Genomic DNA, 13,278 nt, shown 5'->3' on the forward strand with positions numbered 1-13,278 from the left:
AGCATCTAACAAACAGTGCCCGCCGATGAGAACTGTGACTGCTGCTTCACGGCTGCTTGACGCTCACGGAATTTCCGCTTGTTTGCCGGCATCAAATTTGAGATTTTTGTTGCGGTTGCTATTTTTGTTGATGCTGTTGCCGTTGCTGTTGCTATAGCTGTTGTTGTTGTTGTTGCCATTGCTGTGGTCCCTGTGCGACTAAACATTGATTTATGGCATAATCTGTTGATTGATATGACCTACCGGAGAGTGCAGCCTCTGATTCCAACTTTACACTCAACCAAAATAATAAACCTATTATTATTACAATGGTCGAAAATTGCTGGCAGCTCATAATGGCACATTAAAAATATTAATGACACAAAAAAAAAACAGAATTATAAATGTCAAATAGGCATAAAATTTTGTTTACACTGATCAAAGTATGCAGAGAGAACATTTTTAATTGTTTCCTCAAGTTTAAAATAAATCAAAGAAAATGTGTTCTTTAGCAAAAATAATCATTTAAAAAGAAATATAAAGTAAAATCCATTTGCGAATTATTTAAAAAAAATAATGTTTGCTTCAGCTACTTGCAAAATCTTTGAAATAAAAAATAATATATAGAACTCTTCACACTTTTATCATTACAATTAAAATAATAATACTCAAGTTGATTGAGAAATTCTTGAAGGGGTTAAAAATAATGCATAAAACTATTCACACATATATCAACAATATTTTTAGTATCCTTGAAGGAAAAAATTAATATATCGAATTATTTAAACTTTATATTATTTTTATATTTATACTACAGCGAATTATGAATTCTGGAAGTAAAAAAGTTAATAGAATTATCCATAGCAAAAACTATCCATTCAAATACTTTTTTCCCCGAATTTTTGTTATTACTTGTATGTTTTTTCCCTATTTGTTATATCTTTTTTAACTTTTTTTCTGAAATGCTCTAATTTTCTGTAAGTATAATTTCTCTCAGTGCATCAATCTATAACTCGATTTACAGCCGGCCGGCTACTGATGTTTTGTTGCACTTGAACTGCTGATATTTGGTGTGTTGTGGTGGCATCTGCCGGCGCTAATGACCGTCGCAATAGATCTTGGAACGCGTCAACTGCTTGTCAGAGCTGACGCCACAGAAGGTCAGCAAACTACTGAATGCAATAGCTGCAGCATCCACTGGCAATTGGACATTGGCCAAGTGCACAATCTGGCAATGCGATCTAGCGAGTCAAAGTTAATTGGTTTCGGTGTAGAATTCTCTTTATTTGAAACGACGATTTACAATAGATGCATTTACAATGTACCTACTACAAAGTACGGCGGGGAAGGCAGCGTAGCAAGTGCTCCAAAAAATTACTACTTGGGATGCATTATGAAAGTGCGAACATGATTTCGATTTGGATCTCGTTTTGGAGTGTGTCAAGCACCTAGAAGGTGAATGGCTTGGCAGGCTTATTGTAGTTGTAGCCATCCGGACCCAACGATCCAGCATCTGGCACTGGCTCTGGCTCGGGCGCTGGATAAGTGGGGCTGGGTGGTGCAGGTGGTGCGGGTGGGCGTGGCTGGTAAGTGGGTGGCGCTGGAGGGCTCGCGGGAGGTGAGGGAGGCACGTAGCCAGGAGTTGGTGCTGGCGGTGCAGGAGGTGCTGGTGGGCGTGGCTGGTAGGTGGGTGGTGCAGGTGGTGCTGGTGGACGTGGCTGATAGGTGGGTCCCTCTGGCGGTGGTCCGTAGCTGGGAGTGGGTGCTGGTGGGCGTGGCTGGTAGGTAGGCGGTGCCGGAGGACTAGCAGGAGGAGGACCATAGCTAGGAGTAGGTGCTGGCGGTGCAGGAGGTGCTGGTGGGCGTGGCTGATACGTGGGTGGTGCAGGTGGAGCTGGTGGTGGGGGACGTGGCTGATACGTGGGGGGTGCAGGCGGGCTGGAAGGTGGAGGACCATAGCTTGGTCCAGGAGCTGAAGGTGCTGGTTGCACTGGTGGGCGTGGCTGATATGTAGGTGGTGCGGGTGGTGCTGGAGGTCCGCTTGGTGGACCAGAAGGCGGCAGATACTCAGGACCTGGTTGCTGAGGACGAGGTGGTTGAGGACGCGTTGGCTGTGGGCTTGGTGGCTGAGGACGTGTTGGCTGTGGCTGAGGTTGAGTTGGTGGTGGTCCGTAGTCGCTGGTTGGTTGTGGTGCTGGCGGCGATGGACGCGTGGGCACTGGACGTGGCTTGGGCTGCTGTGGCTGATCGGGAGGCAAGTATTCCGGTCCGGCGGGAGGAGCCTGAGTCTGTGGTGGTCCATAGCTAGGACGTGGCTGCGTTGGCTGGGGCTGAGGACGTGGTGGTTGTGTTTGAGGTGGGCCATAAGAAGGAGCAGGTGCTGTGGGCACAGGCTGAGGCTGAGGACGAGGAGGTTGAGTTTGTGGGGGACCGTAAGACGGAGCTGGTGCCGTGGGCTGGGGACGTGGTGGCTGCGTCTGAGGAGGTCCATAGGAAGGAGCAGGTGCGGTGGGCACAGGCTGCGGTTGAGGACGTGGTGGCTGCGTCTGTGGTGGACCATAAGATGGAGCCGGAGCAGTGGGCTGCGGTTGCGGTTGCGGACGCGGTGGCTGCGTTTGAGGTGGGCCATAAGATGGACCAGGCGCTGATGGAGCTGGTCCGGGAATCAGACCAGAGTCCTCAATGCCATTGCCCGAGGGCGGCGGAGGGAACGGCAGCGATGGCTGCTTATAGTGATAGCCATCCTCACGCAGATCGGTGTCCAGATGCGAGACATCCGCCGAGACGCCAGCGGCAGCGATCAGCGCCACCAGAGGCAATAAAAAGCGCTGCGGAACGAAGGGAAGGAAGAGCAACAAACACAATTTAGATTAATCCGTGAATGGTTGCGAATTGAGTTTCATGAAATGGTGCGCACACTCACCATGTTGGCTAAGTTGAGCGCGCGAATTTTCACAGTTTTTCCAAGTGGGAAAACACACACTAGACACAGTCACAGTTAAACGCGGCGAAGCGAGCGCAATGAGCGATGAAATTGAACTGTATTTTTTCTGTTTACCGGTTTGAGCACAACACACGACAATTGCTGTCTATTGACGACTTGGCAACTGGGCAACTGGACGACGGAGCCAGCCAGCGACGTCTTCGTTGCAAAATCAGAAAATCGAATGATGCCCAAATGTTCTCCCTTGGCGAATTTATACCAAAGCAGCCCCTAAGCTGGCTTAGCTAGGTTTTTGAGCCAAGCCGACGACGACTTTTGACTCAGCGAGAAGCGAGACCAAAACCGAGACGTGATGTGATGCGAGAGACACTCGGTCGGCTCAGCTTGTCTCAGTCGTCGTCGTGATGCTGCAACCTTTGTTAGTTGTAGTTGTTGCTGTAGTTGTAGTTGCTGTAGTTGTTTCTCTACTTGCTGCCGCCGCTGCTGCTGCTGCTACTGCTGGTAATCAACGGCGATTGTAAGTCAATAACAACGCGTACTAGTTAGTTTTTTAGCGCTTAGGGTTTTTTCTCTTTTTGTACTCATACCTTAGCTATTTAGCTGGCCCTGGCTGGTAGTTGATGTTAACCAGGAACCATGCTTATCAAACCTGAGTGTCGTTTATTTACATTTAATCACCGCAAGCCGAATGAGCTGACAGAATTCACACCAAAGTTGTAGCTGGCTGCGAGTTGATTAATGTGCGAAATACTTTGTTCAACGATTTGCATATTTTCAGACATATCAAATCATAAGCTGACATCTAACGAAATGGAATCGTGCCAAAGATCTACAGAAATGTTTGCTGTCTACAATAAAGAGCTGAGTCAGAAGTGCAACATGCACATTCCAGTAGATATTTATAGATATCTGCTATTTATAGCAGTGCAAAACTAATTTGCATTGACAACAGCTTCCAACAACTGACGTTGCAATCGCATAAAATGCATAGCCAGATAAACGCCAATATCAATTAATTAATAAGCCAATTAGTTGGCGGATTACGCGGCGTATGGGCAATGCTCTGAGCCAGTTTCCATTTTTGCTATTGTGTTTTTAAATTTTATGATATTTTTTTTTCGTATTTTTTTTCTTTTTTATTAATTAACTTTGCATTTTTATTAGTTTGTTAGTTTTCTGTGTTGTTTTTGTGTTGCCTTTTTGGTGTTTTGCCTATAAGTTTGTTTTTGCTCTGTGTTTTTGTGTTTGTTTGTTTTTTGGGTTATCGCATTTTCTTTATCAATTTGCTGGATGTGAAGCACTTACAAATTTAATTTAGTTTTCATTGATCTTCTTATGCATTAGTTTTTCAATTGGTTTACTTAGTTCTCTAAACATAACAAATTGCAAATACTGTCGTCGTGTCATTAAAGTTATCATTGTTTATTGCACTTAAACTAAATATATATTATTATTTTAAAATTAAAAATATTTGTTTTTCCACACAATTCCACTAGTTGATTTGATTCTCATGTTTTGCTTTTCGTTCTCATAAACCTTTTTGTTATTGTGAATTTCGTTTTTTCGTTTTGTTTTGAATGATTTCTATGCCTAAATGTGAAGCTTTTCAAATTGCAATTTTCTGTGTCGGATAATTATTTGCGTTTATGTGTTTTTTTTTTGTTTGTAACTTGAATTGTTGCTATAGTCCTAAGATTGAATTAGCCAATTTGCCAATTTTTTTTATTTGTTTCCTTGACATTTCTTCTAATTGTCATTTATTAAAATCTAAAAATCCGCTTAAATTTTTTTCGTTTATTTTATTTTATTGTTGCCTTTTGCAATGTTTAACCTTTTGTTTAGTTTTTGTCCAATTGGAAGAGAGAGTGAGAGTTTCGACTCTTTTTTACTTGTTTACTTGCCACGATAGATCTCGATGATCCGATCTTGATCGACGTACTCGAAGATATGTGGCGCATCCATAAGAATGCCAACGGTGCCAGCTGTGGTCACTATGAAGAAGATGTACAGCTGCAGACGATCGATGACCATGGCCACATACTTCCAATCCTCGCGAGTCTGAAATATAAATATATAATTCTAATCTTAAGAACTTATCTGAAGGTGTTTCTCACCTGTATATAGAGATCCTCATTGCGCAAGTGCTCGGCAATGAACTCCACCGCCTCGGTGGCTTTGCTGGCCTCCGGCGAGAGCAAAATGGAATCGGAGGATTCACTCTCACGACGACAACCATCGCCCAGTCCCAGCTCTGCACCACTGTTCACCTTTCGATTGATCTTGCAGTTGGGATGATGCAGATCCGATAGCTCCATGACCTCCATCTTTGACTGCTTGCCACCAATTGCGCTGATATGCTTGGGCAACTCGGCGGGAGAACCGTATGAGGGATGCGGATGTGCGGGCATGCTCATGCCGGGCATTTCCATCATCCAGCGAAGGCGTGTCTTGCGCGGACGCTTCATGAACAGGAAGGCGGGCAGATAATGGAGGAAGACGGAGCGTATCCACATGGGCATACGATGTGTGCGCGGGCCACGGAAATTCCAATTGATAATGATGACGGTGACCAGAATGGAGACGGTGTTCATGATGAAGGTGAACAGCAGATACTTGGCGATCAGCGGCAGCACCAGCGATGTGGGTGGCAATATCTTCGACACAAGCAACAGGAACACAACCAGTGACAGCAAAATGCTAATGCCCAGCGTGACCTAGCCATGAATCCGGTTTGTAAGATGAGCCAAACAAGAACCCGAAATAAAATATCATAGGCCATCAAAACAAATCAAACAAGTACGATAGCTAGGCATGAGTGCGCCCCGACTGTGAGATACCCGATACTCATTTTCAATAAATGCAAAACTGTGCGGGATTATTCTCAAAATAAACCCACTTAATATACTAAAAAATATACTTAAATATACTGAAGATTTTTTTTGCTTATATGTTAAAAATATACCGTAGAATACAAAATATACCAGGCTGTCAACCAAAACAACTAAAACCAAACTATTTGGTATATCGATATACTATTACATTGATATTATACCGAATATTACAAAATATACCAGATTGTTAACCAAAACAACTAAGAAGAGTGTATTTGGTATATTGATATACTATCAAAGTATACCATGAATATCAAAATATACCAGATTGTCAATCAAAGCAATTAAGATGATTATATTTTGATATACCAATATGTTTAAAGTAAAACATATACTAGAAGCAAAGTAATTAAGAATCGACAGCAGCAGTCATTTCTTTCTGCAGTAATCGTAAGGCCAAAAAAAATGTAAAACAAACTTGATCTGCTTGCTTACAAGTGCTATCGGAAAATTTTTAGTTCCATTCCGTATAGTCTCTAGGATGTATATGTTTAAACGGACAGACAGACAGACATGGCTATATGATCTCATCTGTTGATGCTGATCAAAAATATAATATATATACTTTATAGAGCCGAAGATGCCTCCTTCGGTCTGCTACATACATTTCCTGCATTCACAAAATCATAATACCCTTCTACCCTCTTGCAAGCGGGTATAAAAATTGACCCGAACTCACCTTTTCGCCGGCCTCGGCGGGCAGATAGAAGACGAGTACGCAAAGGAATGAAATCAGCACCGTGGGTAGAATCAAGTTGACCGTGTAGAACAATGTTTTACGTCTGATGATGATGTAAAATGTAATGTCCGTCTCTGTGGGATGATTGCTGTCACCCTCGTAGACATTAAGATAGGCGGGCACTTCGATAATATCCCAAGTACCCGATTTCCAATAATCCGACAGATCCACAAAGTTCTTGTTGTTATAGAGAGCCAGTGAGACTTGATCGCCATTGAAGGTCCAGGAACCGAACTTCATGATGCAAGTCTGCTGATCGAAGGGGAAGTAGGTGACATCGATAGTGCAGGAGCTCTGATAGATCGCCGGTGGCACCCAGAGCACTTCGCCCGTGGGATAGATGAGTACGTTCGACTTGTAGCGCACCTCGTAGTTGCCATCGGCACTAGACGCAAAGCAGAGAAAGAGATATTAGTAGTTGTCTCTTCGATAGTTGCGAAAACTTTGACGCCTAGTTTAACAGTGTTCAGAGAGAGTTATAACACACACAAATATATATATAGAACTGAACTATATTGAGAGAGTGGAGAGTCTTTGTTTGGAGTTAGTTAGTTAATTTACATAGACATAGGTACACATTCTAGATTTTAGTTAGGTTAGTTAGTTAGTAATTGACCATTTACTCACTTATTGAAGAGCACAATGTCCGGCTTCCAAACCTTATCCGGAGGCAGCCGCAGCACCCCGATACCGCCGTAGTCAGCCTCATCCCACTGTAGCTGATAGTCGTACCAAACCAAACGTAACCAAACGTTTGATTTCATAATTTGATTTTTCTCATTCTTGGTTTCAATTGATCGGTTTGAATTAGTTCGATTGTTTGTTTTTTTTTTTTCGATTTTTGAATTTTTTTTTTTTTTTTTTTGGTGGTGATGATGGTGGTTGGTTGTGGTGGTGGTGGTAGAGTGGTTGTATTTTTAATTTTGTGATGGTTCAGAGTTATCGATATCGATATATCGATAGTATTTCATGATTCGAGTTCGTATCGAATCGAATAGAGAGAGAAAATATATATTGAGAGAGCGGGTGGGAAGGTAATTTAAGTCATTATTTGCATTCGGTTTTTGTTTGCGCAATAATATTGTATATTGAGTAAGTTCTTAGTTGTTATTAGATTTTTGTTTTGTTTTTTTTTGGTATTATTTAATTGGATTTGTTAATGCAATTTTAATTATACTAGATGCGTTATGCTTGCTTATTTTTTAGTAGTAGTTAGTATTCGTAATGCTAGGCATGAAGTTTCACTACAAACATACAAATAGTACAAGTCAAGACAACACACGTGTAATTAATGTATTTACAAAGCATAATCGAAACTGAAAATTTGGCTGGCGGCTACCACGCCCACTGATCGCAAACAGCACGCCCCCAAATCAGGAGGAAGGCGTGGCTGCTGCGGCCACTGTGCGTGCTGTGGTGGCAGCAACAAAACTCAAGAATTATTTATGAACAGAACTCGTAAGTACAGTTAGTTAGTTACACGCTACTAAGTTAGTATTTTATTAATTTGCTAATACTTGTGATATTTAGTAAGTATTATTTTTATTTTTGTTTTGTTTTTTTTTAATTCGAATTATATATTTTTTTTTTGTGGTTGTTTTTTTTGATAAGATAACACTTACGACATTGATTAGCTGTACGAACGCCAAACCAAATCTTACTCCAACTTTTTTGTGTCATATTTTGTACGGGTCGTATGAGTTTATTGTAGCCTCGAAAGAGGTCACGCACCAGGCGCTCTTCGTCTTCGGATGCACTGACTATAAAAACGAACAAACACAATACACACAAAAAAACAACATAAAATTAGGGAACCAAGGGAAACACACACAAAGAAAATGGTTGATAAAAATATGGCAAAAAAATCAAGGGAACCAAGAAAAACCCAAGGAATAAACAGAACACAAGATTACAGATTACAGAAGAAGACACAGAAAAACGGAAAGAAAGACGGAACGTATATGAGCAAATTTTTTTTTTTTGGTTGTTGTTTTTGTATTCTTTTGTTGTTTTAGTTTTTTAATTGTTTGTTTTTGTTTTCTTTTTGAGTTGTTTTGAGTTCTTTTAATGGCTTATAATGATGGCATAGCTTAGACAGTTAGACAGAGACAGACAGATAGAAAGAGAGAGAGAGAGAGCAAGAGAGAGAGAGAGAGAGAGAGTGAAGGCGAAAGAGAGAAAGATCGAGATAGACAGCACAAAGATTTCAGATTTTGCAGATTACATTCATTTTTTTGGTTCTTGTTGTTGTTGACTTGACGCCGATTTTCTAATTTTGTTTCAACTATGGAAAATTAAAAGTGACGAAACATGAAAGCCGCTCGATTTCATATTGTTGTTGTTACTGTTGTGCTGTTGTTTTCATTGTTGGCGTTGTTCTAGTTGTTGTTGTGCTTTACAATGTGGAGTGAGTGAGCGAGTGTGTTGCGTATACGACGCGTTGTGTTAGATGCCATTGCACTGAACAACTGTGCGCGACAGCAGTCGACATTCCATTCACACACACACACGCATACTATGCTAACAACTGCTGTGTCGCGCACAGTGGTCAACTGGGTGCAAGGACCTCTCTCTTTGACAGATTAAACAGTCCTAGGAGCTAAGTACGATAACTCGACTCGGGTGCAAAGTTGTGTAAATACCGGGTCCTGCAGCTCTAGCTAGAAATCTGTTACAACTTCAAAACTAACACACGAAAAAAAAACAACGACAACTAAGCAATGTGACATTCAAATTTTATCCGACAGAGAAACAATTGAGAGAGAACTGAGAGCGAGAGAGAGAGAGCGAAATTCACTCATGCGCAGAGCGACTGGGATGTGGATGGATGCTGTTGCCCAGCTGCTGTGAAAAGCATGGGGCATGGCAATGTCCCTGGCACAAGAGTGAGTCTAAGAGTGTGTGTAGTAAGTGTATGTATATATATATATAAGTATGTGAAGTAGCTATCATGACCGGGTTATGCTTGTCTATGTGTGTTATATAGAGCACAAAATTATGCTTCTGTTTTATTTTTTTTTTGGCAAACGGAACTGGGGAGGACGGGAATATCGTGTCTGGGGTTTTGGGACTCTGAGTTTCGAGTTGCAGTTGCGCTATTTTATTGGTTACATATGTATGAGTATGATACATGTGTGACTGTATGTATGTGTTTATGTATGTGAAAGAGCTCTAAGTACAGCATAAAGTACTAAAAGGAAGTCTCATCTGTCAATTTCGGTGCGTTTATTTTATTTCTGTTACTTGATTTTTTCGACTATGGTTAACTAGATATTCGATTGGACTGCTCAGCACAGAAGGAGTATGAATTAAGATTCGGCAGTTGATACAGAAATCTTTTTGCAATCATTTGCGATCGACAAAATGCTTTCAATATATATATTCAGTTCATTTTCATTTCAGCTTTGCTTTGGTGTGTATCCATCTGCTGCGGCAGCGCCAAGGGAGTTTTTGCTACGCTTTGCAGTACATCATTTCATTTTAAAGTTTCGATTTTTTGTTGTTTTTTTTTTGGTATTTTCTTTTTTTGGATGGAAAATTATTTGTTAATTACAAAAAAGCAGAGAGATAGCTAATTAGAAGGTGGATGGTGAAAATAGTAGTAGTAAGTAGTATTGTAGTTTGTTGTAGTAGTAGAAGGTATCGGGGGAGTTGAAAGAGGTTTATATATATATATATTTTTTAAGTAGGTTAAGAAGTTTAACAGCTTTGTATTTTGCGAGCGTTGGAAGTTAAACTATTAAAAAAACTATGCTATATTTAATATAGAGCAGCTATATACGAGATAGAGAGAGAGGAAGAGAGAGTTGGCGAGAGAGAGAGATGGAAATTCTAAGCTGCAGTTTTAGTTGAGTTAAGAGCGGGTGCTAGGAGATAGTTTAAGTTTATTATTGGAGGCTAAGGCTACTAATGATTACAAGAGAGAGAGAGAGAGAGAGAGAGGTAAAGTAGCAGCTATATATATTTTATATATATATTCAAATATATAGTTGATTGTATTTGGAGTTGCATTAATGAGCGGCGCAGTCTTTTTTGATATGATGGTTCGGCAATTTTTGGCAGCGCTGCAGCAGCGACGCTTTGGCAAATTCCTCAAGTTTCAATTTCAGTCGATTTGTGTAGCTGTTTCAGTTGTTTTGTAGTTTACAGTTGTAGTTATTATATTGTTGTTGTTGTTGTTAGTTTTGTTGTTCGAGTGCCTAACTATAGACAGCAGAGACTGCGGCTGAGGCTGAGGCTGAGGCTGTGGCTGTGGCAGAAGACAGAGGCAGAGAGAGGCAGATGCTGTGGTTAAAGGCTGTGGCTGTGGCTGTAGCTGTAGCTTTGTGGCAGAAGGCAGAGGCAGAGGCAGCGGCAGAGGCCGAGTTGGTTCTTGCTAATACAATGAAACTTGCGGAATTTTTGTCAAGGCGTCGCTGCTTGTGCGTTCTCATAAAATTTAAGAAAAAAATCAAATCATTGCTGTAAAAGGTTGCTAGTTTCAAAGAACTTTGTTTTTTGTTGGATATTCATTGGGGTTTTAAGTTGGGTTAAAAATTCGTTAGCAGTTAGCAGGGTTTTTTGTTGCCCGCCCCTTTAAGTTAATTACATAAGTTGCGAGCCCCTCGAGAGCAAAGAAGTTCACAACTGCACCACACACACGTACCTGTATCAATCAATAGCAGCCCCAGGATGCTGCAGAGCAGCAGCATCAACCACGTCCTGCTCGGTAACTCCATTATTTGTAATGTGTGTCCTTGCTCGGCTGTTCCACTCTATTCCTTGACTATTTAATATGCAGGCCTGGCATAGTTATAAATTGATGAAACGCCCAAAGCGACTGAAGTGAAGATTTTTCGACATTAAAACACCGAGTAATACGAATTGGAATAGTCAATCAACTTCACCTGCTGATTGTGGGTATTTTTTTGTAAATTTTAGTAAACTTTTCACAATTTTCAGAGGTGTTTTTCCTAAGCCTGCACGAATATTACAACTTTTACATAGGCAGTTTGGGTGCGGATTAAGAACTCTACTTCTGGACTCTGGATAAAATCAATGCGATTGAGATTTGAGATGCGCACAGCAGCCGAGCGACATTTCTCTCCCACTCTCTTTCTCTGCTGTCTGCGGCGCAGCTCGGATAAAAGAGAGCGAGAGAGAGAGAGGGGGTTGCTCATGCTGCCTGCTGCCAAAATTTGTAAACAAAAGCACGTTCTTAGGGGTTGGCCTTGTTCGGCTTGGGTCAGCTGTTGATTGCTATTGTTTACATGCTGGCGCCAGAGTTGCCACCTTATGCAATTAAGTCGCTATACAGTGCGTGTGAATTGTAATGCTCCAATGCACTCCACTTCCGCAGTCTGGTTTAATTAGATGACGATGGCACAACACCTTTTGCGCCTATAAATTAAGCAACTTGAAAATTAACAAAAGCAAAAGGTCAACTGGGCGTCGTCGTCTAGAGTTTGTTTTTATGAATTTACTTTATGATTCGTTGCGCCTAATCGCTGTTAGCCAGAAGCTGCTACTAGCTACTTATACTAGAAAAATTTACATACTTTGTGTAGTTCCTCATGACGCCCAAATGATATGCAAAATTCGCGTATCATAAACTTGTCATAAGGTTCGCTACGCATCTGTAACTTTTTACATTCCTCTAAGTATAGCATATTTAATTATTCTAATTCGATATTAATTTATTTTTAATCGCTGCACATTTATGCAAAATGTTGGGTAATAAACAAGTAGGAAAGTTACAGTGGAGTGAGCTCGACTGTAAGATACCTGCTACCCATTTATAGTGAAAGCAGAAAAATGCGGCATTAATTTTAAAATATACCAAATGAAAACCGCTATAATAATAAAATTATACTAAAGGTATATTTAAATATACTTCATGCTAAATATACCATAGGGTGCAACATATACCGAATTGCCAGCCAAACAGTCTAAATTATACTGATTTATTATACCACAAAAATACTGAAATTGTACCAAAGGCTATATTATGTATATTTATGTAGTACTAAATTCAAAATTTACAAAAGAATACAACACATAGCTGATTATTAGCCAAAACAGTCTAAAATATACCAAATTTATATACCACAAAAATAACAAAAATTTACCGAAAGGATTATATGGGATATTGATATTGTACTACATTCAAAATATACCACAGAGTGTAAAATATACTAGATTGCTTGTCAAAGCAACTAAGACCCACAGTAAGAAAGCGTTTTTACCTATACAAAAGTATATCTTATATAACAGATAAACTTTAAAGGCTCGGAGATGTTTCCTTCTGCCAGTTACACACATTTCATGGAGACACAATGTTATAATACCCTTCTACCCTATGGATAGCGGGTATAAAAGCGTTTAAGGAGAGGAATTAGCTTCTAATTGCATAGAAAAAAGTGTTAATGGCTGCACATTGGAAGCGAAGGGAAACTTCCGTATGCAGGCCGTGATTGATAGCAGCGCAATTTGTTTAAACATAGTCAAGAACAATGGCAGCATGACAAATGCCCCTCACTTACTCTCTAAATAAATATAAAACGTCTTTAAGATGCACATTTGGAAAATCAGTCGATGAACAAAAGCAAAAGCAACGAGTGTCTTTATGCATGTGGCATATAAAGCCGCGTGCGATGGCGTTTGGTAATGAAAGCATATTTTTGCATCGTTGATGTGGATGCTACTGCTAGATGCTAGATGTTAGATGTATTGGTAAACGTGTGTGT

At 40.6% G+C, this 13,278-nt stretch overlaps 2 protein-coding genes across 2 annotated transcripts; both read right to left on the reverse strand.

Annotated features, from left to right (window-relative positions):
• Window positions 1-1,226: 1,226 nt before the first annotated feature.
• Window positions 1,227-3,165, reverse strand: LOC132789795 (uncharacterized). Its single transcript, XM_060798059.1, has 2 exons — window positions 2,903-3,165; window positions 1,227-2,807 (listed from the first exon to the last, which is right to left on the reverse strand). The coding sequence occupies exons 1-2, from the start codon at window positions 2,903-2,905 to the stop codon at window positions 1,428-1,430; spliced, it is 1,383 nt and encodes a 460-aa protein (XP_060654042.1). The 5' UTR covers window positions 2,906-3,165; the 3' UTR covers window positions 1,227-1,427.
• A 1,375-nt stretch (window positions 3,166-4,540) lies between these two features.
• On the reverse strand, window positions 4,541-11,561 carry LOC132789794 (acetylcholine receptor subunit beta-like 1). The gene is given in 8 exon segments (XM_060798058.1): window positions 4,541-4,981; window positions 5,038-5,637; window positions 6,494-6,938; window positions 7,181-7,335; window positions 8,176-8,223; window positions 8,225-8,313; window positions 11,199-11,372; window positions 11,440-11,561. Coding segments are annotated over 7 exon segments (1,575 nt in total). The 5' UTR covers window positions 11,272-11,372; window positions 11,440-11,561; the 3' UTR covers window positions 4,541-4,816.
• Between the last annotated feature and the right edge of the window lie 1,717 nt (window positions 11,562-13,278).

This window comes from Drosophila nasuta, chromosome 3 (assembly GCF_023558535.2).
Source record: "Drosophila nasuta strain 15112-1781.00 chromosome 3, ASM2355853v1, whole genome shotgun sequence".
NCBI classification, from domain to species: domain Eukaryota; kingdom Metazoa; phylum Arthropoda; class Insecta; order Diptera; family Drosophilidae; genus Drosophila; species Drosophila nasuta.